Source organism: Chrysemys picta, chromosome 15, assembly GCF_011386835.1.
Source record: "Chrysemys picta bellii isolate R12L10 chromosome 15, ASM1138683v2, whole genome shotgun sequence".
Classification (NCBI taxonomy): domain Eukaryota; kingdom Metazoa; phylum Chordata; order Testudines; family Emydidae; genus Chrysemys; species Chrysemys picta.
In genome coordinates this window covers 17,184,883-17,212,530 of record NC_088805.1, presented here as the reverse complement: position 1 = coordinate 17,212,530, position 27,648 = coordinate 17,184,883, and the positions used below count along the sequence as shown (strand labels likewise).

General features: G+C 50.3%; 1 protein-coding gene and 1 long non-coding RNA gene across 2 annotated transcripts in view; both read right to left on the bottom strand.

Annotated features, from left to right (window-relative positions):
• The window catches only part of SEPTIN5 (septin 5), a 68,550-nt gene extending 40,902 nt beyond the window's left edge, over positions 1 to 27,648 (bottom strand). Inside the window, exons 1-2 of the mRNA XM_008168794.4 lie at positions 27,449 to 27,648; positions 27,293 to 27,303 (exon numbers count right to left, since the gene is read on the bottom strand). Coding sequence (XP_008167016.1) covers positions 27,293 to 27,303; positions 27,449 to 27,491 — 54 coding nt within the window. The 5' untranslated portion in view covers positions 27,492 to 27,648. The remainder of the gene's footprint in view (positions 1 to 27,292; positions 27,304 to 27,448) is intronic.
• LOC135975765 (uncharacterized) lies at positions 21,394 to 22,807 on the bottom strand. Its single transcript, XR_010592784.1, has 2 exons — positions 22,678 to 22,807; positions 21,394 to 21,560 (listed from the first exon to the last, which is right to left on the bottom strand). It is a non-coding gene; the product is annotated as an uncharacterized LOC135975765 (long non-coding RNA).

Genomic DNA, 27,648 nt, shown 5'->3' with positions numbered 1-27,648 from the left:
CTTCTCAACACCCTGCCAGGGCTGTTGGCTTTTTAAATGTTAAACAATATTATCTATCCAGGTTAATTTAAAAAAAATCAAACCCTTCCAAGCTTGAGTGGGACCAACGATGAGACTCAGCACTTACCTACTGCTCCTCATCGTCAAAGCCATCTACTAAAATTACCAATTCATCCTCATGGGCGAGTTCAGGAGTCTCATTGCCATTTTGTAAAGGGGGAAACCGAGGCAGAGTAGGACGTAAGGGGGTAACTTGCTCAAGGTCACAGAGTGAGTAAGAATATGGAGGTTCCTGGCTCCAAGTCCTGTGCTCAGACCACACCTCTCTCCAAGGCAATCAGTGGCAGCCAATTCAGATTGCCAGCAGCCAAACATTCTTATTTAGTCTGGCCCCAGTCACCCAGCAGCAATAATAATTCTGGTAGGAAAGGCTGTTGTGTTATTGCTACAGCTTAATACAACCGTGCCAGGCAGCACGTTTCCCAAGGAGCGGGCGGGCATTCATGAGCAACGATAGCATCAGGCGATCACCAACCCACAGCCTCTCCTGTGGTACAGAAGGGACAGGACTCGGTTGTCACGATGACCATGGGAATTTTTTAATGGACAGACCGACCGACCCTGTGGTTTTCACTGGCTCTCCAGCTCCCCAAGTAACATAACCGGTACTGCCTAACGTCACCACTTAGCACAGCACTAAGGCGATAGGCAGCTGTGGAACAGACTGGGCACACTTCATGGGCCAGTCTATGGGAGATTCAGCAAATTCAACTGCCAGAGCGCTCCGCGGCATGGAGCAAGAGGTCGCCTTGTCAGCCTGAGACTGATTTGTAGAGGACACTGCTAAGCCACTCAAGGTCAAGCCAGCTCAGATTACCACCTCCCTCCTCCTAACTTGATGTGTGACAATCTCCCAGCCCACAGCCTGCTGGACAAGCCAGGCGCTTAGCCCCTCCAACCACCACCAGTTTACCAACCCTTGCTCCCTTCTGAATTCACTCACCCCCTGGCAAACTGCCCTGCACTCGACATCATGGCTGCAAAGATCGCCCTCTGGTTTGTGCCTCACACACCCAGTACGTTCTTTCTTTACGTGGACACTAACCACCACAGCTGTTAGACGTATTGTGCCTTCCATACGTACATCGCTTCCCTTCGCATGTCAGCTACTGGGAACGTACACTGCATACACCTCGCCTGACTCTGCCCGTCAGTCTGATCAGCCAGCAGGCCCAAGACCCAGATCTTTAGTAGCCTCTCCGGCTCCGAGGGCATACGAAGAACACCTACCATTCTTCATCACTAGCCCCACTGCCTGCCCCCCTTCTTCACACTCCATTGCTGTCACACTCTGCTTTCCTCCCTAACATTCCCCACCACTGCTGAGACCAACAGAGATGACTAATATAGTTAAGGGCTTGGGTGGCCATCTGTGCCCTATCTACACTACGGCTCCCACTGTTCCTCCACCAATGGAGCTGAGCCGGCAGTAGGAATGGCAGGAAATTTTAGTAGAAAAAGACTAAGAGAGATAAAGGTCATATTCTGTAGTTGCTCCCTGGGTGGAGAATTGGGCCGAAGACATTGGCTAGAAACCATGGCCAGGAGCATCTACCAGTCCCGCTCCAGTCTAGGAGAATGGAGTTGTCTCTCTCTCAGGAGCTGCAAGGGCAGACATCAGGGCTGGGAGAAGAACAGGAAGGCTGGGGAGAAGAGAATGGGAAAGAAGGCGCACCAACCCCAGATATTTGGGGGCTCAGGTCTCGAGCAAACAAACAACTCAGGCCCCCAACTCAACTCTTCACGAAGGAGGAGGAGGAATTATTATTCTGGGGCTCCATTCAAGCCATGGAATCCCCAGACTAGTCAATCCACAGCATTGTCATGGTTTAACCTCTAAGGCAGGGGTTCCCCAAACTGTGGGGGGCACAGAGGAATGTTTCAAGTAGGGGAGCCATACAGGCAGGCATGGGCCAGCCCCCACAAGGGATGGGGAGGGAATACCACGTTTCCAGCCCTGCTCCATCCCCAGACCAGCTCTGCCCCCAACCCCATTCAGCCCCCAGTCCTGCTCCGCCTCCAAGCCTGCTCCACCGCAAACCCCAGCTCCGCCCCCATTCCCTCTATGCCCCCAGCCCAGCTCTGCTGCTAGCCCCAGCTCCTCCCCCATCCCCAGTACTGCCCCCAACTCCGCCTTCAGTCCAAGCTCCACTGTGGAGGAAGCCATGACTGTGTAGTAATGGAGGGGCGGGGGTGCAGACAGATTCCATTACTGGAAAAGTTTGTGCACCATCAGGGCCGGCTCCATAGTTTTTGCCGCCCCAAGCAAAAAATAAATAAATAAATAAAAAACAACGATCGCGATCGCGAACTCTAACGCTGCCGCTTCATGCTTCGGCGGTAGGTCCTTCCCTCCGACACGGACTGAGGGACCCGCCACCGAATTACTGCTGAAGAGACGCACCTGCTTGCTGGGCTGGTGCCTGGAGCCGGCCCTGGCACCAGTGCTGTAAGGGAACTGCTTCCCCACAAGGATGTGGCCAAGGGGAGGAGCGGCCACTAGGGCCCAGCATGGGCCAGGGAGGAGAAGGGTCTTTTGGTAGGCAGAGCTACTTTGGGACTCACAGGGTGGAGCAAGTTCTGACCCCCTGCTCCTCGCCCAGCCTGCACAATCCACCTCCCCACATCCTGTTCTCGACTCCTCCCAGTGCAGGAGCCAGCAGCGAGGAGGTCTGTCGCTCCAAGGGCTGAGGCCAGGGGCGGGGGAAGTAACAGGCAGAGAATCTGAGGCCATCAACCCTTGGGGGAAGCAGGGGTACCCCATGCTCTCAGCAGGGATTGCTGTGGGAGACGAGGGAGATGGGAAGCATCTCAGAGTCGGGAGAGGAAGAGGCAGGCAGGGGTTACTCTGCCATTGCAAGACGATAAGAGTCAGGAGCAAATGTGCCCTGTCAGCCCAGGGAACCTCAGCATGTTTCTCTCCCGTCATGGAACTTAATTAATGGTTTCAAGACAGCGAACGACTCCCACAAACCACTTCAGAGATGACGCCATCTGTTCCCACTGACCCGCCGGCTCGCAGGAGCGGCTATAGAACGATTGACGCTGGAGAGCCACTCTCTCTGAGCAAGCGGGGGCTGAACACACAGCCCCCCCGGCTGGGCAGGTAACATGTGAAGTCGCTCTGCCCAAAGGTGTGGCCCACTAGGAGACATCTCCTACACAGGAGAAAGACGTGGCAGGCATGATGTACACAGACCAGGACTCCCGGATTTCTCTTCCAACAGTGCACTGCAGAGCGCACCCCACCCTTCCCCATGGCTGGGATCACTGGGTGGGGAGAAGGTGAGCTCCCAACACACTGGACTGTGAAGTGAATCAATGAGAGATCTGCCCCGCACTGTGTCAGATGGGATGACTCTACAGCGAGGCTACACACTGCGCTCAAGACACTCCCATGTCATCTGGAGCTAAGAGGAGGAAACAAGAGAGACCAGTGCCTGCCACAAAGCAGAAAGAAATCTTCCCTTTCAGAGCCAGGACATCCCATCAGCAACAGCTTCAAGAACCACTTTTCCTACCACCAGCTTCCACTCACTTCAAGGGCTACGTTTTTGAAGAGTGCTCACAAACAAGGCTCTGAATGCACATCCACCTTTTTTTGCACCTGCAGCTTGGGGCCCTGCAGTCTTTGCATGCCCAACGGCGTGACACTGCGTGTGCAAACGGTGCCCATGCAGGCGCATTACCCAGAGTGAATGAACAAAACTGGCAGCTTGGTCACATGTACAGTTGGGCCACCCAAGTCATGCAATCTGGGGCATGCTGCTTCTGAAATCACAGCAAGAACCGCAGGAAGACTGGAAGAAGTGGAAAACATGTTGCATGGAGAGAGGAAGGCTAGCGAGGGGATCAGCTGTATTAGCCAAAAGAACTGGGGGCGACTTCACCTCCCCGTTTCACTGGCTGCATCTTCTAAAGGGAAACCAGTCATCTTGCTCAACAATGGGTTTCATACGCCGAAATGAATTGCTCAACTCTCTGCAGTTGAGTTTCACCACCTGCCCTTTTCCTGTGGTTGCCTGTTCCTCTTTCAGCACAATCTTACATTTCTGAGACCAGAAGTAACTGTTCCAAGCATCTAAGCCTGAACTCCTGGGCCCTCACACTCCCCTCAGGGACTACTGCCAGTGGGGGGAATTATTCTTCATGGCCTGACTCCTTCAAGGCCAGGAGTTCTAGGAGGACAAGGCCTGTGGCTTCATTCTTCCCTCCCTTTGTCTGCCAATCTGCCCTTCCCTCTTGCGCTCAGCTTCTGCAGCACCATGGGCTACCCATGGGTGAGCGACAGCGAATATAGAAGTGCTAGATGGTTGAGAAAGATTTCGCTTAACGACAAATATTTAAAAATAGATCAATAGCCCAGGTTTAAACAAGTGGAAATCGTTAAAGGCAGCTTAACCCAAAGGGGACAGGGACACTTGGGAAGTTTCCAGCAGCAGAGCGAGGGGAATCTAATTCAAGTAAGTGCTGAAGGCCTTTGAGTCACTCAGGCAGGGAAGTCCCTCAGGGGACAGCTCCCTCATTAAAAACAAACTACTGTCTGAAAAACAACACAGGAAGCAATGCTGTGTGCCCCAGAGCGTGGTCTGGGGTGAGCTGGGAGGGATGGTAGAGGGAGACAGAACTGCATGATGAGTCCCCACCAGAAGCTCCACGGTTTCGCTCTGAGCCAGTGCAGGTGGGTTGTTCTCCACTGAATCCAACCTTCCCAGAGAAAACCGCAGTTCGATTCAAGGAACTGGTGAACGTGGCAGCAGCACGCCACGAAACCGGGTGAGCAGTGAGCAGCTCGACACGCCGGTCCTGAAGCCAAACGCCCTGGAACATCCCACCCGACTCCAAGGAGGGGCCGCTCCCACCTCCGTCCAATCCACAGCAAGGACCCTGGCCTCCGTGCACTAATTCCCCCCTCACCTTCTCAGCAGGCAAGTTGCTCAGCCGACCCTGTAATCAAATGCAGTGCCCCTGACCAGCGCTGCTCATCCGCTGGTCACTGGATAAGACCCATCTGCAGACTACAGCCATGCTAGCCAAGGGCATCAGTTCAGAGAAATTCTGACACGGGGTGGGGAGTTGTGTCTGCATATAGGACAGGATGTGATTTTATTTTACCCTCCATAGTCTGGGGGAGCAGCAAAAAGGGGAGCATACAGAACTATGGAGAGCTGGGGGGGGGGAACCAATGTCGGGAAGGGGGGGCAACAGCCCCCTCTTGCCCTGTAGCAAACGAAGCCCTGACGCTAGCTAGGAGTGGATGAGAATGCTTAGTTCTCTGCTCCAACATAGCAATGAGAGACAGAAACACCCTAGGAGGCCGTCTGTCCCGTCCATTCTCGAGAGCCATGCAGGACTGTTCCCTGCTGTACAACTGTCTGCCCTCTGCTCGGTGTAATGCAAAATATCTCACACAGGAGCTTCCACCATTACGCTCGGGGCACTATTCCTCTATCCAGCATTTCTTCCCACTGTCAGGAAGTTTCCTAATATCTGTTCTTGAATGCACCTCATTCCTCTTAGTCATACCCCTTAACGCCTCACCCCATAAAACCTCTCCACCCCCGGTGGCACACACACGGCTCCATCCCCGCTGCGCGGTCGCTCAGCCAAGCTATCCCCAACTTAGCTCTTTGATTCTTTCTGCTCCTGCTGGGGAAGATGCAGGTCTCTCTTCCCCTAGGGAAGCTTCGGCTGAAAAGCAAGCAAAACGGGCAGCACCACGGACGGGTGCTCAGGATTGATGCTGAGCCATGTAGCTTCCCTCCTTAACTTGGGTTTATGTTGGGAGTCCCTCCAAAGGGGCCTTGAAAACTTGTGCTGTGCTGCCCCGACCAGCCACAACAAGGGCTCGAGAGAGCGGTAAGCTGGTGGGAAGAGGAGCTGGAGAAACAGCCCTGAGCTCCTGGGCCAGAACGGTGCCATCCACCAGCACAGGAGGCACTTGCTTTCAGAGGCCTGAGTTCAAATCCTGATGTAGGCCATGAGTGAAGGGGAGTATGGTGGGGTCATGCTTCTGCCAAGGGGACGCTCCATTAGCAACGACAGCATGATTGGCAATCCAGGCCTGGCCCTAGATGCTGCAGGTCAGCAGGGCGGTGCATTGGGAGGGCTGTGTCACACTTCGGGGTTGTACAGGGCACCAAATTTCACACCGCTATTTTGTAAAGACAACCCTTAGCAGCAGCATCTGCTCTCGGCTACGGGGCATTTCCAGGGCCCCAGCCCCCCAGGGAGCTGATGAAAACAGCCCAACAGGTCCATTTCCACGCTCGTCAGGTCCTCGTCCCACCTGACATCTAGAACAGTACGGCTTTGTCTGCTTTGGCCAGTCCCAGGCTTTTCTGAATCATGGGGGGGAGGGGGGAGCGTGATGGGCACTGAGAAGCAAGCACATGCTAGACACAACCAGCTCCAAACGCTGGTCCTTGGGGGATGGGTTGGTGGGAATCCATGAGACAGGCCGGCCTATGGACCATGGCAGCAGTCATGCAGGATACACGTGGCTCAGGGGGGCTCGGCCTACCTCCATTGGCACCCCAGTGCTTGGGTACTAGGGGCCTGCAAGCACTGAGAAGTGCCCACTGATTTCTGGGAATCAGGCCCTAAGCCAATTGGACCGAGCACTCTGCACAAGCCTTCCTTGCAGCCAGAAGCTAGCACTGACGAGCTTCACGCCGGCAGATCTAGTGACAGGAAGGCTGGTTTGTTCCTGACACGCGAGATCGTCCCAGGCTGCGACCGGGACACACGTCCTTTGTTGAGCCTGATTGACACCAGCGACACACAGGGATGTGGGCTCAATGGCTCCATTCTGGGACCCTGGTGGAGCTATGAGACACGTGGCCACGGAGGGCACAGCACCGCTCAGAGGTGAGCCCTGCCGGCCTGGCACGGTGCTCCAACCTCCCTTCAGCCCGGACAGGAACCCAACTTCCCCCAAGTCCTCGCTGGCCCAACCCTCCTCTTTCGCCTGCCGGCAGGTGCGTCTCCACCCTCCCGCTCTACTGCCTTCCCTGGTCATTGGACTGAGTTTGGGCAGAGCTCTGGATGGGATGAGGGCGTGGAGGGGAGAGTAGATCTCAGTGGGTTTTCCTTGTCTGTCAATCCTTGTATCTAGGTCTCCTCAGCCACGGACCAGGCCTCCCCAGGCAAAACAGGGAGTGCTCCGTCCCCCAGCCGCATCCACCCAATGCCAAGAGTGCTTTGTCCCACGGGAGGTGGTGTGGACAGGCTGCTGGACAGAAAAAAGTTTTCTTGCTGAATCCCACAAAGGGCGATTGCCACCCCCACTGCTGCTGAGTGTTTATTTCCAAAGAGGAAACCAGATACCACAGGGGATGGAGGCCAAAGAGGAAGACATACCACAGAAGCTGCTATCTCAGTATCTATTTGATCACCAACTGGGGACATTAGCTCCGGGAGCAGCAGCGCAGCCACCGGGACCGGCTGCTTTATAAAGGACTCAGGTCTGAAGGGGTATTTTAAAAGCAATGGCCCAGCACAGCCTGATGCCTTTCAAGGCTGCATCCCTCTCAAGGCTGCGGGCGGCATGGGCAGAAAAGCAGCTGGTGTCGGTCGCCCGTGGTCTGCGAGATAGCCCTTGGATGCTGTTTAGATTGGAGCAAGGGGTTTGTTTTGTAAAACAACAGAGCCGTGAGCACATGGCAGGTCGAGTCCCATGGACAGGGTGGGGCCTGGGCCCTGCGGGACACCAGCACATTCAAGGCAATGCAGGCTGAAACCCCAGGAGCAAAGTCACTGCCTTTCCTAGGAAAAGATGCTGAGGGAGATGGAAGGAAGGACCCTTCACCATAACCATATGAAGGACAAGGAGCTCAACCCAAGTCAGAACATTTTGCATTTGCTCCGCTGGAAGTGGACAGCCAGAGCCCAGGGAGAGATGCCAGGCGGCCCCGAGCAGCCAGAGTGAGGTAGCAATTCCAGGCAGTGCATGGCACACACTAATATCCCAGTCCCCATGGCTGAGGAAGAGATGCCTTGCAGTCTGTGGGAGACACGGCCCCAGACATGGCACTGGCAGACAGGGGCCTGCTGCAGTAGGGAACGGACAGCCGTAGCCTGCTGAGTTGGAAGAGCAGAGCTTGGAGTGACCGTACACCCAGACACGGCCCCACCTTGGAGCAGGAGACAGATGAGGTCACCCCTCGTCTGAACTCACTTCCTTTCTCAAACTGCTCAGAGACTTTGCCTTTGATTAAAAAGACAGGGGTAAAATGACCCAAAGCCAACAGAGGATGTTCCCCATTAAAAGCTCAACACTTCATTAATCCCGACTCACCCCCCCAGACTGCCAGCCTCAGCCCAGGCCTCCCACCTAGGGCAATCTGTGAGGACCCGCTCAGCAGGAACTGCTTTGAGCTAACAGAGTAGAGCTGGCACCATTGATGCAAGGGGCACCGAGTGGAGTGGGCCCTGCCTGGCCCTCCTCTCCCTAACTCCCAAGGCAGAGCAGGGAGCCAGACACACAGACCCTACGTTGGGCTACCACGAGGGTTTGGTGCATGCAGCCCTTGCCCAGCTGGTACGGAGGGCCCTACAGGCACTGCACCAAGTCACCTTTTCTCTCTTGCTCTAATTTTCTGTGTGTGTATTCGGCGACAAGTGCTGGACTGGCCACGCTGGAGCGTAAAGCCCTCTACCTACGCCTGAGCACCTAGCCCCACTGTGGCATCAGAAGAAGCACTAAGCTGACAGAAAATGGCTGCAGCCTGCAATGCTGTCGGAGGGTGAAAGCCTGTGTGTGTCAGGCATGCACCACAGCTTTGACCAGCCAAGGCAGCTCCAGGGACAGTGGATATGTGCACAGCACAGTGATGGTGCTGTGCAAAAGCCCGAGATCAGAGAAATGATCTGCCCTGCGCAGGAAGATGCGTGTCTGTGCATGCAAGCAGTGCAGAAGGATGAAACAGGTCCCTATTTACCTAGAACTCGTTTCAGGCCCATGCAAGGTTAGAACTCAGGGCTGTCTGGCTCCCAGCCGGCGTTCAGCTTTCCACGCCACTCTGCCTCCCTGGCACAGGAAGATTAACAGTGGGAGGATTAAAGCGAAGCTGCACCCTGCTGCCAGCTTCTCCTCGGGAGCATTTCGTTCTGCAGCCTCATTTCAATGCCTGAGACAGGGCGGTGGACGCTGCCAGCCACATACAGAAGCAAATGAGTAACCCAGCCAGGAGCATTAGAACTGCCCCAAGTTCAACTCCCCCTACAGCGGATAAGCCCCCGAGTCCTCTCCTCTCCACCACCTCTGCTCCAGTCACAGGGAGCAGGTCTGCACAGGAGGTTTCTCTCCCTGTCGGCCTATGAACACACTCTGCCAGGTGACACATTTCTGTGGAGGAGGCAGCAGGCCCTTTCCACCTGGTTAATTCCCGGCATCCTCTTCCTGCCAACCGTGGCGTGGCCCCTCCAGCCACACAGCACAATGGTGCCGGTGGAACCCATCGACAGAGAAGTCTCTGCGTGGGAACAAACACCCAACTTACCAAAGACTTTGGTGGTAGAGATTAGGCCCAAACTCACCCCCCCGGGGCTGTTGCTCATCGGTGACTCAGGAGAGTTACAGCAGGATGAATTTTACACAAGGTGCCTCACATCTTAGCATGGCCATGAGAACATGTGCACAGGCCTGTTGGCTAGAGCTGAGCACGGGGAGGCGCTTAGGCCCACGTTGTCGCTCCCGTTTTGGGTGCTAAACTTGAGAGTCCTGAGGACTGATTGTCAAAGGTGCTGAGCGCCTTCCAAGGGGACTGCAGCTGCTCAACACTTCTAAAAATCATGGCCCAAGGGAGCTCGAGTTGGGCACACAAACGTGTTTGTGTTCTGTGCCTCAGTTTCTCCATCTATAAAGTGGTAATAGTAAGTGTGGCTTAATTTATCCATGTTTGCAGAGTGTTTGGAGATCCTTGGATGGAAGGGGCTCTAAAAGCACAAAGTATTTTTTTATGCGAGAGAGAGAAATGTTCTCTGTTCTTTGGAGGTGTCTAAGCTGGGGAACCAGGTTCTCCCCACATGCCTCATGCCGTGACCAGCCCAGTGGAATTATTGTGTGTGCAGCTGAAAGGCAGCCAGACCTCTTGCTTTGTGTGAACTTCCCACCTTCAGCTTTCTCACACTCTCTCCGAGTGTAGGAATCAGCAGCTATTTCGTTCTCAGACTGGCTGCAGCATATAACAGAGGAGAAACACACTGTTCTCAGATGAAGACTTTACTTATGTTCTTTTTTGTGGTTTTCCTTAATAGAAAAAGTCACTCAGCCTGGAATTATATGTTTAGCTCGCTGCCTATGGAAACTTAACAAGAATCAGACTGTGTCATGTTACATGAACACACAGTAAAGATGTATGTAAAGACATGCTCAAATTTGCATCCCATCTCAAGCAAGGCTAAAGGCAGCAAGGTCCAACCCGCCATGTCCACTGCATTTTCTGAGCAGCAGCCTCAGGGGCACGGAGAATAGGTGCTGTGAACTCAAACTGTTCTGAACGCAGCAGAAAGACATCGACCTATTTCCAGAAAATCTTTGTCTCTTTCCCGGCACAAATGGGTTTGCGAACTCCACAGACACTTGAGGAATGAGGATATTAGCCCCCTGGCAGAGATAGGGATGGCGAGGGATTTATTCTCCTTTCCCAGAGCTAGTCAGAAGTGACTATTACAAATGTGTCTTGTGACAGCTCATATTTCACCCTTTACCCAGAAGCCCAGGAGCCGTGCTTAAAGCATCTACAGCACAGAAATGCAGGGGAAGCCATTATGTACCCAGCATCCTCACCATTACAAACAGCTGCTAAGCTCTGTAGAGCAGTTGTATTTCCTGCTGAGCCTCCTTATTCTTTGTATTTCATTCCTACATCCAGCTACCCTGCAGCAAACAATGAGATTAAACAAGCAACACCCACTTCAGATTACCCACACAGCAAAAGGCAAGTGGGGGGAGGGGTTTAAATGAAGAGGTTTGTGCTGGCTTTAAAGTCTGTTGAGTGCGTTGAATGCCTGGGGAGATAGGTACAAGGACACAGAACCAGTTAGCCCCTGAGTTCCCAGGTTCAAACCCAGCAATGACCCCAAAGCATTCCAGTCTGACCGCTGTTGGTATTGCAGTAGTTCCTAGGGGACCCAGTCAGAGATCAAGGCACCACTGTGTTAGGCACAGACACGATCCCTGCCCCAACAAAAAGCCAACCAAACACAAAGAGGAGGAACATGTGTTGTAATGAGGAGACAGCGGGGATAGGCAGCGGTCACAGCACCCCAGCGGTCTCACTGCTGTCGAGGCTTTGTAGGTGTCACTGCAGAGGGCAGTTTTAAGGAGGAAAATGATGCGGCCCTGGGGATGTTTACCGACAGCCCCCGTCTACACATAAGGGGCTTGTCTGGCAGGCAACAAGAAACCACTTTTCACCAAGCTCCCAGGGAAGAGAAGCCCGGTTCACACAAACTGCCGGTACAAGCGGGGCTCTCAGCGGAGTGGCCAAGAAGTGGATGCACCGGGAGACCCCAGCCTCTGAAGATGGCCCCTCCAGGTCACGGTTATGGCACTGCTGCTCTGTGAGAATACCTCAGAGCTCAGTCCAGAATCTCCCACCAGCCCCAAATACAATTACTGGTTTAAATGTAAAGGAGATGAATAATATCCTTATAACTGTGCTATTTCTTCTGCCTAGCCCGGCTAAGCACCAATTCCCCAAGATGTACGGCTGGCCTGGTGCTGGGTCCCAGACAAGCTCTGCTCACACACTCCTGCTCCAGCAAGGAAACTTCCTATGGAAACCATGAACAGGCTTGGAAAGTTCCCTGCAAACAGCCCAACAGAGCCATGCCAAATAAATCTGTGTTTCCCTGCTCCAGAGGTACAAAAACTACTGGAGGAGCCAGAGCCCTTTGAAGCCGCTCACAGATCAACGTCTCTTACTGCGTTTTACAGCCTTGGGATGAAAAGGCCATCCAGAGCAGCTCTGGACCTCCCGCACACAGTATTTTCCTAACTTAAATTCTCTTCCCCTTCTTAGATGCAGCCATGCCTAATCCATGGGCCACAGCACATAAAAGCCAACTATGCTCATGGCACCAGGTGTGTAAACCACTCAGCAGAGGCCCATTCATGGGAGATGTCCGAATTTTTGCAACAGACCCTTTCACGTTGACTAGAACGTAGCTGAGTTACACGGTGGGGGGAGATAGGGAAGATGCATTAGCCATTATTGCAATACAGCACATGGCCCTGGTATTCGCGCAGGCCAATGGCAGGACTTGAGTAAATGAGCCGGCCTAGAAAATGGCCACACTCTACAGGGAGCATTTCCAGAAACACAGAATTCTCAGAGTGGTGCTTTTCATCTCTAGGTGCCCACTTCCCCTGCCCAGTGTCAGCTTTCTGGGAAATTTGGAAGAAGTCGGTTCTCATTATTATTTGGTAACATGATGTAGATTATAAGCGTTCCGGGGCAGCGACTGTCTTTTCATTCTGTTTGTGCCATGCCTAGCACAATGGGGTTCTGGGTCCACAACTGGGACACTGCCTCAAGATAGATAAATAATAATAAGAACCATCATACTATTGCTGGAATGCCCAGAGGCCCCATTATGCTTGTGTTTAGAATGGGCTCAGCAGAGGCATTATGATCTTAACATAAAAACAGAGGGTTCAAAACCCAGTCCTGTAACGTTGGTAAATTTCATCACTGATACTATGACAACAGTATTTGGAGTGAACGATTAAAACCAAAACCGAGTCAAGATCGATCACGCAGGGTACGTCTACGCTGCAAAAAAAAGACCCACCGAAACAACTCTCCGAGCTCGCATCAAGTAACTTGGGCGTGTGGGGCTCAAAAGAGCAGTGTAGACCTTCACCCTCAGGCTGGAGCCTGGGCTCCGAAACCCAGTGAGGGAGAAGGTCTCAGAGCCTGGGCTCCAGCCCCAGTCTCAAGTCTACACTACTATTTTTAGCCCTGCTTGCAGCCGAAGTCAGTTGACCCAGGCTTTGATATTGCCTGTCACAGGTTTGGTTTGGTTTTTCCCCATTGTCGATGTACCCGGAGGGTCAGATTCCCGCCTGAAGTAGTAATAAAGCACCAGACAGCATCACTGCCTGGTATGAGATAATGGCTCAGGCTCTTGGTACAGTCTCTGTTCTTTGCTGATATTTTTGTCTTTGGTCTTGTTGCTGTTTCAGCCTTCCTTTCCATGATAATTTAAAGCTGATCCAATCAAAGTCGTTGGTATAATCCCCAGTTGCCCTGTGGCAAGACTGTTAACGATGGCTCATTGATAAAACCTTGCTTTGGAGGAATTGCTAACCACCACTGTGCATATCTTTTTGCATGATTGTTGATTTCATTGACTTTTTGTGTTGCCTCTGAAACGATCCATCACTAGAATTTACCAAAAGTGAACAGCATTAGATTCTAAGGAAGCAGGCGCCGGCACAACAGGGTTCATGCAAGTGCCACCTCTGAAATGATGACAGAGGATTTTCAGAAGTCAAAAGAAATGAAGTAATAAAAAAAGATATTAAACAAGACAGGAAATCATTTGAGTGTAAACGCTGTGGCTGTTCAAAGCGCAAGGCACAACAGGACCTATTGTTAGGGACAATTTGGAAGAAATGTAGTGGAAAAATTGTGTTCACTAAACTGTTTTGCTAGGAGGCAACCCCAAAATAAATGGAAATGGTCACACTGCTAAAAGGACAGCCTAATGATGCTCTTAGGATGGGTTAACTGAGAATGAGCCTCACACATACCTCACAGAGAGGGAAACGTGTGTACACACACACACACACACACACACACACACACACACACACACACACACACACACACACACACACACACACACACACACACACACCCCCGAGATGGTAAATTCAAGTGACAGCAAAAACAGACCACAGGTAAGCACAAGAGGCTAACCCATCACGCACAGCCCCTTGAATCAGGTACAACAGCAGATTAGATCCCCTCCAATGACTTTTGGAGCCTGTGATACAGACCAAAGTCAAACCAGAATGTTTTAAAGGAACCTAGGGCTAAATGTTTCCAAGCAAACCCCAGGCACAGGTATGGCACGTAATGTGCCCAGAACTTTATGCGTGTCACAGCTTGTTTTGTCCTTGGTATATGGCTCCTACTAAAGATAATGGAAACTGCATTATGTCATTTGTAAGGGCTAGTCTACACTAGAAGTGTGACAGCTCTCCCGTCGGCATAATAAAACCATCTCTGCGAGATGCGCCGACATAGCACTGTCCACACCGGCGCTTAGGTCAGTGTAACGTCACTCTGGTTGTAGCTTATTCACACCCCTGAGCAAAGTAAGTTTTACTTACATAAGTGGTAGTGTGTACAAGGCCTAAGACAGCAGCACATCGAAGCCCCAACCAAGAGGAGAGCCCCACAATGTGAGGCATTGTACAAACAGCCTAAATAGACAAGATACACAAAAGTGTGGAAGGGGAAACTGAGGCAGGGAGCTCAGAAGGGACCTGCTCAAGGTGACCCAGCACAGTCTGGAAGCCAGATCTCCTGAATCCAAGTCCAGCATTCTGACCACACTTTTGTCTACATTTGGAGGTATTTTTACACTAGAAAAATTATTCTAAAAAAGTATTTCCCTTTAATCTTCCATTTTGCCCCACCGTCACCCCCCAGCCCAGTCAGAGATTCAATCTCCCATACAGGTACACCTCTGGTGACCAAGGAAGGTTTAATCAAAACACCGTACCACGCGCATCAACTCTGTGCTGGAACTGGGGAAGTTCCCTGGCGTCTGTTATGCAGGAGGTCAGACTAGATGATCACAATGGTCCCTTCAGGCCTTGGAATCTAGGAATTGGCTACAAGGGTGTCCCTGTAGCCTGGGACATTCCCCACCACGTTGGGACTGAGCAAATTCTACAGTCCAGGGAGATGTCAGGTGGGAAGATTGGGCCAGAATATGACCTCTGAGCTGTAACACTGGTATTTCTGACTAGCAGAGCAGAGAGAACTGGGATGGGGAAGACCCAGAACAAGTCACTTGTTACTGTATGTGTGCCCGCGTGTGTCTAACAATGACAAGTGTCTTGTTTTGTATAGACACAGAATAAAATGAGAGAGGGAGAGAGAATATAGATACACACACACACAAACCTGCTCCTGACTAGTATTTCAAGTGATCCAACCACTGTAACACGTCTCTCTTGCTCTCTTTTCTTTTGCACTGAGTGTTCCCACGGTACTTTATCAAATCAACAGGTCCAGGCTGACTTCACAGCCTGCATTTAGGGAATTTTTTTGCAGGGTACTCCAGCAAGGTATTTTTGCCATAATTATAAAACTCATAAATGAGCATAAAGAGAGAAACAACGACCGCCCTGGGAGCGCAAAGCTGAGATCTGTTTTTCTTCAAGGCAAACACACTCTGGCTTATTATTGTAGGGTTCCTGATGAGGGCCGGGCTGCTGCTTTGGTTTCTTAAAGAAAATAAACAAGAAAGAAAAAAGACTGAAGGATTTATTTTAAAGGGGAAGAAATGAAATCCCAAAGGACGGGGCTCTAAGCTGTAAGCATCGGGTTTAAAATATCAATAGATTCTACCGGCTCCAATCCTCACAAGGTCAGCACTACCCTTCACCCTTCTGAGGCTGACAAACCAAGCGCCATGAAATGCATTGGGTGTCTTTCGCATGAGGAATTGAAAACAGAGATCCCGCCTGCCAATTCCACACAGATATGGACATTTCTTTGATACCAGTTATAAGCGCACAGGTTTGGTGTCCCTGACCAAAACTTCCTCCCCCATCACTGCTGTGCACAGGCTGCGTGTTACCCTCCAGCCCATAGGTTGCTGCACTCCAGCGCCCCTGGATGGACACGGTATATGTCTGAGAAGCTCTTTGGCATGAAAAGTTCCACATATGAAATAGGACTATAAAAAGTCACACGCACTTTGTAAACAGATAAGCTAGATCAGATCAAATTTCAGGCCAGCCAGCCTCGAGTACCCTGCTGTGACAGGGGCGGTGTTGCTCCATGTACAAGTTACTAGTCCCACCGGTCCATACAGCTCTCTGTGCCTTCCACACACACCAACGTTTGTTTACCAAGAAAACAATTCCGCTATTGACTGACATCTGCCCATGACAGCATAACCACGGCGGACCAGAGAGATGCTCAGATGCCAGCAGCAATTCAAACTACACAGCATAGCTCCTGGCACCGGCGGGAGCCTAGGAGCAGCTGCCGAAGGCTGGTCCTACCACAACGAACAGGAAGGCTTTTCACAAGTGGTATAAGGGGCTGCTAAAAATAATAGTCACAGAACAATCCGATGACATGCAGCCTTTCTATTCAAGTGCCAGAGATAGCACCACAGAACAGAGGAGACACAGAGGAAGCCTTGGCATCCTTTCCCAGTTTGTTTTGTTTATTAAAATCATTGTGAGATGTCACTTTAAATCCTGTGAACTTTGCAAGCGCCGAGAGCACCAGGGAGCACTTAGCCGGAGCTGCACTGGGCTGGGTTACTTACGCCGGCCTGCAGAATTACTGAGGTGAAGTTAGGTGCGCCTCAAATGCAGCTATTGGTACCAGAATGAACAGCTGGGGAGCGCAGTAACCAAGGATGTTCTGAGAACGGGCTGTGACTCACCTCATCTCTTCAGGCTTTGACAGAACAGGGCGTCCCTGGGAACCCTGGACCTGCTGGTAAAGTAGCGTATGAGCCAGTTGATACAGAGCATCAGGCATAGAGCTGGATCTGTTCCCAAGCACATGCCTGATTTTACCTCCCAGAACATAGTAGGCTAACAAGCACCAAGTCCCGTTTAATTACGGTTCTCCCCGAAAACCTGCCTCTCTCATAATAAATATACAGACTGCCAAGAGCTCCCTTAGAGGGAGAGGGAACCTTTTCAAAATACATAAATGAACAATGAGCGTATAAGCTCCACATCAGCCCCTGGAATGAGCTTAACTTGCTGTGTGAATTGGAGTTTAACTGCTCTGGACCTCAAGTTGCCTCATTGTCTGTAAAATGGGGCAAACACTTCCCTCCACCAGCACTGGGAGTCTTAGGTCATTAGTGCCTGATCCTACAGGGTGCTGAGCATCCTCCGTTCCCATTGGCTTCGGGGGGAGTTGGAGGCACTCAGCCCTTCGTAGGATTGAACCCTTAACGGGAGAAAAGAGCTCTGAGATCTTCCAGTCGAAGGAGTTAGAGGAGTATTATTATTGGTACAGGTGGGTTATTTCCAAAACTGCTCACTGGCACTTCCAGTACCTGCTATCACCCAAATGGTTAACAACGCCCAAGAGGGACAGGCAGTAGAACCTTTGAAACTGTAACAGAGCACCATACTGCGACTAGCTAGAGACTAGTAAAACTATTTATTAGAAAGGAAGGATGGTCCAGTGGGACTTGGGAGATCCATGTTCAATCCCCTGCTGCAACCAAGACTTCCTGTGTGAGCCAGGGCAAGTCACCTAGTCCCTCTGTGCCTCAGTTCCCCAGCTGTACAAGGAGAGAATAGCACTGCCCTACCTCACAGGGGGGTTATGAGACATTAGAGACTGTAAGCACTCAGCTACTACAGGGATGCGGCCCATGTAAATACCATATAGGTGGACAGTATGTAGAGGAACCCAGCTGAGCAGTGTCCTGGGTTGCACCTGGCTATATAATTAATCCTAAAATAAGAGATAATCATCAAAGGCTGCAGTTGGCGTTGAATGAGAAAACATACTCTCTGTGCGTATATATAGCACAAGGGGTGAGAAGCATGAGTAGAAAAGTTCCCACAGTGAGAAAATAGAGAATAAGCTACACAAAAGTTTGAACAGTTGAAAGCAAAGTGACTTACATGGGAGCCGATTTTAAAAATAGCTGTGAGGCACAATTCAAGAGTCCAACTACCAGATCGTATTCTTGTGTTTGCACAAAACACTGCTCCTGACCGGGACCTCGGATTGCTAGTGCAATAAAAACCAACAACAAATTAAATGCAGCGACCAAAAGATTCTGGTGCCTAAACCATCCCTGTGCTAACATGGCTTTCTCCTTGCAGAAAGCAGGAGGGAGAGATTCCATCATAGAGCCTCTTGTCCCATAGTCCTGCTTTAATGGATCGTTTTTTCTCTCTTATTTACGAACCAAGAATGTCCAGAGGCCAGTTGGGACGGGTTCACTGTTTGTGTCTAGTCTCCCGCAGCTCCCACATGAGATCCTGTGGTTTATTTTCTCAAACTGTAGCTTCCAGAGCTGATCCCCTGCCAGCAATCGCTCTGGGAGAGCAGCACAAACTCCACCAGCGCAGGCAGAGGCAGGGCATTCCAGCTCCACGCCCACACAACCACAAGTAGTCGAGAAAAGCAAAAGCATAATAAGTCATTCCCAACGTTTCAGGAAACGGCACAAAAAGCAGCTGAGCGGGAGAGCTGGAGCCAGGACGGACCCAGGCCCTCGGGCTTCTCAGTTTGGTGCAGCCAAGTGCTCAGCAGCCAGACAGGTAGGGAAGGGTGCAACCATCAATGCGCTTTTGCACCCCCTTGTGGCTAGTGTAGGGCCAACACTACAGTGTCAGAGGAGGCCACTCATGCTCAGACAGCAGCACCGGCTGTATGTAGATCAGTGGTTCTCAAACTTGGGCCGCTGCTTGTTCAGGGAAAGCCCCTGGCGGGCCGGGCTGGTTTGTTTACCTGCCGCGTCTGCAGGTTCGGCCAATCGCAGCTCCCACTGTCCGCGATTCGCCGCTTCAGGCCAATGGGGGTGCGGGAAGCGGTGTGGGCCAAGGGATGTGCTGGCCGCGGCTTCTCACAGCCCCCATTGGCCTGGGACAGCGAACCGCAGCCAGTGGGAGCTGCGATCGGCCGAACCTGCGGACGCGGCAGGTAAACAAACCGGCCCGGCCCGCCAGGGGCCTTCCCTGAACAAGCGGCAGACTGGCTTTGAGAACCACTGATGTAGATGATGCTTTGCAGGTGGAAGGAGGAAAGAAGTTACTTTATAGGGATGAAAGAACAGCTCACAATGAAAAGGGGAGTGAAAGCCCCAAGCTCGCTGAATCAGAAATTAGAGATGGAAAGATCTTGTAGGTTCCCATAGCCTTTCCCTCTGCCAATGTGGGATTGTTCCCTACAGAGTCCAGGCCAGCCGGGTTTTAAACACCCCAGCTCCCACCCATGTCCCTACGGACGCTGCTCCACAATCTACGATTCCACCTTTGGAAAGCATCTGATATTTCATCCGCAATGTCTCTTTGTTTAACTTCATGCCTGGCAAGTTCTACCAATCCCAGTCACACCCCCCAACGATTGTCCTCCCTCCTCGGAGAGAGGGTCACTCCCTTTCAGTTACTTGTGCAGGGTTTCACTTCCTCTCCGCTTCCCTTGGCCAGCATTGGGCCAAGCTTACCTCAGTCAGTCAACCAGTCCCTCTTCTCCCTTAATCATTGTCGTTGCTCTTCTCTGAACTCCCTTCAATTTGTTGACATCGCTCTGGCATGGAGGTATCCAGAAATTAACAGTCTCTCACAGGTTGGCTTTGGGAGAGAGAGGCCCTGATTATCCCTGAGAAGGGGCAAGATGGGATCTAGTTTTGAATGACAAAGTCAAACTAGAAGCAATTCAGGGGCTGCAGAAACAATCTCACACACATTCCTAAGAAACTGGAACTTAGCAACCTAGACTTTCCACCCCAAAAGCACAGTTCTTCCCCACTTGAGCGGTGGTAATAGGGTGTCCTTTATTCTGTCTATGGCCTTGCTACTAGAGGGTGGCACGACACACAAATGCAACTGATCAGTATACGATACCATCCTTTTTTTTTTTTTTTTTTTAATACAAGTACGTTGGATAGAGCAGCCTTGGAATAACTGTAATCCACGTACTGACAGGGTGGGTACGTACGTTTTGGGACCCTATTCCCCACTGCAGCCGTGCAGCATATCACGCTCGATCACAGATAGGCAGCACCCTCTCCATGAAGACAAACTGTGTGAACTGCTCTACAGCCCAGCGACATTGCACAACTCACCATACAAGAGGAATGTGTGACAGAAAACAGACCTCTTTTTTCCTACGCTTCGAGGCTAACCACACTGCAGACACAGAAATACACACAAACCTGCCCACATGAGAATTATTCCATGTACTAAGACACTCCCTGCTAACATGCACACATATACTTAGCAGATTTTCTCCATGCAGTATGTATTCAAAACACCTCTTGTATTTGGGCTGTAAATATTGAATAATTGTCCGTTGTGGTTTTCCTGTACACCATCTTTTGCTGCTACAATAACTCCAACACCAGGCCTAGTGAAGCAATACAGTTCAAGAGGCCACTGGCTTCTGCTCGTTAACCCTTTAGCACCAAGACCTAGGATTTCCCTTTCTCAAAGGGCGGTGAGATAACATGATGCTATAGAAATCTCAGCTCCTGGGGCAGAATGTTTGCAAACTCCAGGTGTTGACCATGTGAGTGTCCCCCCTACTTGCACACTGGAGCTCAGATAAGAGCAACACAAATGAATTAACTGGAGGGACTGACATATGAGGAAAGACAAGATTCCCCTGATACCATGCCAGGGCCTCAGTTTGACTTGGCTAAGTGGGATCTATACTGGGAGACATGAAAACTGCCCACAAAATGTGGAAACATTAAGGCCAGAGAGGAATTATCTAGGCTTCGAGTCAGCGAAGCAGTAAGCACATGTTTAAATGCTTTGCTGAACTGGTGTGGTACCCACGGAATCACTAGGTGCAACAGAATGAAAGTAAGTAAAGGAGAATTTAGTCTAATGAAAATTGTGAGAGTGTCCCCAAGAAAGCAGTGGAAGCCCCACTGCTTGGGATATTTAAAATTAAACTGGGCAAAGCAGTAAGAAATATATGGTAGGGTACAACCATGCCCTGTCGAGGGGCAGGAGGGAGACTAGCTGGATGAATATGCCTTTTGTCTGGTTTATAGGATTTCCAAATATTTAAAAATATGATCCATCAGGCGACTGAAAGAGAAGTCTGACTACAAAAACTATCCAGAACACAGTGAACTGATACGCTTGCTTTTCTCTCTGGAACACTTTCTCAGCCTTTTCAGTTTGGCAATTCCTTATTCAACATCAAAAAATTGTGTGATCCCTTTACATTTACCAGAAGAGTATATAGTAGAATGTCAGAGTTACAAACACCTCAGGAATGGAGGTTGTTGGTAACTCAAACGTTTGTAACTCTGGACAAAACGTTCTGGTTGTTCTTTCAAAAGTTTACAACCGAACACTGACTAAGTATGGCTTTGAAACTTTACTAGGCAGAAGAAAAATGCTGCTTTCCCTTTATTTATTTTTTTAGCAGTTTACATTTAACACAGTACTGTACTTCATCTGCTTTTTTGTTGTTGTTGGTCTCTGCTCCTGCCTGATGGTGTACGTCCAGTTCCAAATGAGGTGTGTGGTTAACTGGTCAGTCCGTAACTCTGGTGTTCAGAACTCAGAGGCTCGACTGTAAATAAAAGGATCCGTGCTAACCCGAGGTAATTGATTTGCATGCGCATTTCGAGAGGTTGACAGAGAACACTTGACTTGGAAGGACAACATGGTGCGGGGAGTGGGCAGAATGAGATTTGCTTTGCTTTAGATTGTAACAACACTTGCAATACCTCGCCCCACTGCCTTTTGTGACCCAACCGTTCAGAAACGCTACTCTAGACCATCTGCAGGACCTAAACAGGGCTTGGATCCTGCTTTATTGACTTCGGTGAGGGCAGGATCAGGCCCTAAATATGCTCTTCAGCATCTAAAAGTCTGGATAATGTCCCTGTAATTCTCCTCCACAGCATCTACAAGCCCCAGCACCATGCCCTGGAAACTTGCCGCTACATCATCTGACACATGCACAAGTGGCTGAGTGGTTTGTGGAAGTTGGGAGGAGAAAATCCACAGCCAGAAAATTCTTACTTCTCCTTTTCGTGAACTACTGGGCTGTACTTGTATGAGGCAGCACGGGCCCAGAGGGCTCAACCCCTTCTCTGCCCTCCTTGCAGGCCACTTTATCCATTTGTAGCATGAATAACTGACGAGCTGAAATAAGAACGGCAGCATCATTCCATCTGCCAGGTTCCGTGCCCAGATTTCAAGCAGTTTGGATCAGTACGACCAAGCCGCCTGTACACTGCCCTCATTTTGCTACCCCTTCTTCAGAAGTCACGCAAGGAAACATCAGATGCCACTACGGTAAGTCTTGCCTGGGCCAGGCTTTCCCTGCCCAGAGTAGACCATCTGTGCATGGCAGGGGGCCCCTGCAACAAAACGATATGGACAGATGCATGACAGAAGGCGATCCAGTCAAGGGCTGAACCTCTTGACACACTGTAGCCCCCACCCCCACCCCAGCTCCTGACACAGCCGTGCTTAGCACTGAACTGTTGTCTGCTTTGGGAGGCTACACAGCAAGTTGCCTTTTTAGCTGAACCAAAGAAAATCAGCAGCATACACACCACAGCTGACAGAGCCGTGAGGTGCAAATCTTCCACCCCTCCGCTTCCTCCGGCCAAGCTACACAGAAAACAGAAAGCCAATAAGCAAAGAGGTGCTGCTTTCAGACCATTTCCAGTATTTACCTCAGGATTCTGTGATCAACTCACTGCTCCCATTCCAGCAGCTTGTTCTTGGAAGCCAAGGATGTGGAGCCAAGTGTGAGAATTAATAGGTTGGAACAGATGTCAATGGATTCGGAGTCTAAGTTAAGCAGCTGTGTATCAGGGACAAACTAACCCACACTCCGATGAAAAACTATACAACTCTGGCCAAAAAAAAAAAAAAAAGCCATTTACCAAACTGCAAATAAAACTCCGTCTTCAGCAAAAAAAAAATTTTTAAAGTCTTCTAACATATTTGAAATGACAAACTGTAACACACTGTGCATCTGAATACAATCCAGTACTGCCAACCGTTCAAGAAGTTATGAGTGAGGCCCTACATAATCATGAGATTATTTTTTTTAAATCTCTCCTGATTTTTTAAGCCAAAGCGATGTAGGCTTCTATTTACCTGTCTTGCGGTTTCTGCACCTGGACTCGGGCCACATTTTGAAGCTTTCCTCTACTAACATTAGGGCTAAAACCTCTTTTTTTTGTTAATGAAAGCTCAGAGTCTCACAAAATCATGTGACTTCCAGGAGCTGGAGCTCTCAGAAAAACACCAAATCATCATGAGAGTTGGCAACACTAAAAGATGCACATGGACAGGTCCCAGTCCTGCAAGCTTTTTGGGCATAGGTTTCAACAGGACTCTGCACAGGCATGAGAAGCTGCTTGCAGGATCGGAGGTCTTAGCATTTATACTGCCCTTTTCACAAACATCAGCTAATCCATCTTCACAACACCATAGTGAAGTGAATAGTTTTATCCCCATTTTACAGACAGGGACACTGATTTGCCCTAGATTGTGAGGGAATCAGTGACGATGTCACATACACTCCTGATATCTGAGGGTTTTCCTTGCACCTTATTTCCATTTAAGTTTCCAGCCATCCTGATTTCAGATAATAGCTTGAAAATGTGAAACCTAAAGGTTCAAGAACCAGAAAGTAAATGAAAACCCAACCCAACAATGCACAATCTTTTTCAAATCTCATGATTTTCAGGCCAATTATTATTTTGGGGAGAACTGATTCATTACACTGAATTCAAACAATTTCAGATGTCCAGACTTATGTTCAAACCACACCTTTACACACATCCACACACACACACACACACGTCCTGTCTTTTGTACAGCATCCCTCATACACACTTGACCCAAATATATACTTTTAATGATCAGTACAGACCCATTTCCAAGAGTCACCCTTTGATTGTGGCCGTGGAAGGAAAGGGACAGAGCTGGATGTGAAGGCACAAACTGTACTTTCAAACACATGAAGAGAACTGGATCCACCAGCTAATCCATACTTCCACTCCCAAACAGCTCAGCGATTTCATGTGGGTGAGAGAGAAACTGTAAGAACTGGTTCTCACCCTCCCAGTTTAAAAAGGATATTGCCCACATTAATAGACTTTTAAACACACCACCACCACTTCAAAGAGCACTGGGCTACACAACAACCTTGAGTCATCAGAAGCCAACCTCCAGGGACACAGGGAACCACCCCAAACAAAGTCACACGGACTTCACAAGCAGAGAGGCAGGTTCAGAGGGATCCTGCCAATCCACTCCACTCAGCCAGGTGCTCAGTTTCACCTGCATTCCACCCACAGTGAGCCCTCAGGCTTTGGCAGAGTCTCCATCAGCTGCACTTGCCCTTCTTGGCTCACTGCTCAACACATTCTTTATACAAATTGCTTCATTTCTCCTGTAGGAATGTTTACACCAGAGATCTTCCCTTCTGCACAAGGGCTTGTGTCTCATTAGCCATGTCACCACCTCTACCTGATCTCCCTCACAGTGAGAAGGCAATATCTTCTATCTAGATACTTACAGGATAGCTCATCATCCAAGACTGCCCCCCTCAAGTACTTATGGATTTACCTTCAGGACACCCTCTGCAGGAAAGTAGTGGCATCTCCATTTCACAGCTGGCAAAATGAGGGAGATTAAATGACTTGAATCAAGGCTGGAAATGGAACTCTGATCTCCTGAGTCCCAGTCCACTGCCTTAACCCACCACCCTACCTCTCAAACGACTTGACCCCGTGCCCACTGAAGGGAACGGCTTCAGTGGCACAAGCTCAGGCCCAAACTTCGCAATTAACAGGAGGTTCCTTGGAAAGCACTCATTCTCTCCAAGAAAGGAAGTCTATTGCGATTTATTAGCAGTATTATGGTAGCACCTAGGGACTCCATTCACGGAGCCAGGTCCCACTGTGCTAGGCAATGTACAAACACAAACTACTTCCCTGACCACTCTCCTAAGGTAGCACGGGTCTAAACCAAATATAGTACGATATTCTCTTAAAGCATTCTGTCTGATTTCTCAGACATATTAGATCAGTCATACGATGCCCCTGACACTGGCATTAAGATAACATTTTGTGCAAGATTTTTACTGAATGATACCATACTTGTAATGTCATTTCTTATTGCCTTCTCTGAAGATTATTATTCTATGAGGGTATTTATATAATTGGCTTTTGTATTAAATTTGAGGAGCTGGTATAGTGGCATAAAAGTACAGGCTGGGTACATTTTTTGTTATCTGCCGGCATTTGTGATGTTGTCTTAAACAGGTCAGCACTGTAAATGAAAACCTGTTCTGGAAGGGTTTAACCTGGTTAAATAAGGATATTAACTGACTGATACATATTTAGATGTTTACCCTCATTTCAGCAGATTGCTTTGTTTTCACAGCTTGGTTTCACTCCACCACTCATGAGTAATTCGGCTGGCACAAACTCATAATTAAGTGTGCTCTTCCATGCAAGGCCCATGCTATATTCTCCATATAAACACAGGGACATATATGCAAGTATCTGTGTATTTATGAGGCCAGGCCCGCTTTTCAACAGTGGAAAACCACACTCTGCTGCAGAGTGACATGTTGAAATGTAAGATGGGGTCTAGTAGATAGAACACTAGCCTTGGAGTCAGGGAACCTGGGTTCTAATGCTACTCACCTCCTGTGTGACGCTGGGCAAGTCACTTCACTTCCCCATACCTACTTGCCTTCCCACCCTTTGTCTGTCTTATCTATCTAGACTGTAAGCTCTCTGGAGCATGGACTCTATCTCACTATTTTTATGCAGCATGATAGGGGCGTCTACACACTACAATCATACAAATTAATAATCATCATCACTGCCTTCCTTCTTTCACCAGGAGTGAGCAGACAAGAGGGTTATACAGAAATGTTTCCCTTTAACAAAAACAAAAAACAAAACAAAAAAAGAAACACTACACACATTTTTATATTTGATTTCTCTAAGCTACGATTCACAATTCTCTTTCCAATTTACAGCTTGATCTGGCTTTACTACACTTGCAGAACTTGTATGTTTCCAGATTTGGGGGTGGGGGGAGGGTTTGGGAGAACAAGCCTCAAAATAACTCTGAAGAGGAAAATGTTGGTGATACACTTCAGGTTTGGAAAAAACCCATTTACCAAGCTTCAATCACCACACTATCACTGGATTTATTTTATTTCCCTCCCACCATTTCAAACTATCATCAACTACAAGAAATGCACGAGAGCTTTTTAACAGTGCTTGACTGTGCTGCATAAAAAAATAATTGTTTTTTTGCAATGACTAGGTAACCCCTGGGTTGCCGTGAAACAAGTTGCACTGTTATGGAGCACAAGGCTGTACAGTGTTACAGGATCTCACAATAGGCGGAAAGCTATAGGGTGCACGGGTCTGACTAGTGAATTAGAATCCTGTTGGGACAGGAAGGACTAATCAAGAGGGAACATCCAAAATGCAACTGGCAAGAGGATGAAGGGGTGGGAATAGGGGCACTACTGTTGACAGAATCTGTAGTAGCATCCCCATGTGTTAACTGTCTCCTCCTACTGCCTACCCCGGTCCTCATGGAATACAGTACAGCTCCATCCACTCCGCCCAGCTGCAGGCAGGCCCTGCCTGCATCTCCCTTCAGAGGTTGTCATGATGGTGGGTGTTTGAGCACACACAGGAGGACCCTGCTGCTCGCTCCCTACCCAAGAATTCAAGCTTAGTGGAGAGGAAATGCCTCTTCCTGTAAAACCACCCTAAATCCTCCCAAAGACCAAACCGAGAACCCCCAAAACCTGCTGATGTCATCTGATTACATCACCCTCCCGATCCCCGCACGTCTCCAGAGAGCGAAAGCCGATGTCCCCAGCGTGCCCATTTCTGCGGCTTGAGGCGAGGATCAACCAGAATAACAAGCTGGGGGGGGGGGGGGGAGAGAGGAGGGATTGTGCAGGGGGGAGAGGGAGGGAAGGGGTTTGACAGGGGGCCGTGCTCCGAATACTGCAATGTCTGCTTCGATCCCGAGCTCCCCGCTCCGCACGCCCAGGGGTACCGGCCCACGGGGCTAACGGTCTATTGCCCGGGATGCATCCAAAGGAGAAACACGCCGAGCGAGCCCCGGCTGCACAGGTAGCGCCCCCGCCCCCCGCTCGCTGCATGGGCGGCCAGAGGGCTGGGCCGGGGGGACCCCACGGCAGATCGCCCCCCATCCACACCACAGGGCAGCAATGCGGCCGGGGTCGCTCCTGCCAGCTCCGGGCCGAGGGGAGGACCAAGCCCCACCTACCTGTTTTTCTTCTGCAGGGCGATCCGTGTTCGCACCCCAGCGGGGAACCCAGCAGCGGCGGCGGCAGGGGAGAAAGCGAGAAGAGACGGGGTGAGCGAGGGAGGCTGAGCCCAGCCCCGGCGCCCCCCACCCCGCGCCCCCCGGAGCCCCGCTCACCTGGGTTGACCAGCTTGCTCTTGTACCTCAGGCCGGTGCTCATCCTGCGCTCCGGGCGGCGGCTCCCTAGTGCGCCGGCTTTGCAGAGACAGAGGCTCGCCGGGCGCCCCGCAGCCACGAGCGCTCTCCGCGTGCGCGTGTCGGCCGGGGCTGCTGCTGCCGCTGCTGCATTACTGAGCTGGGCCGGCCCCGGGGAGCGC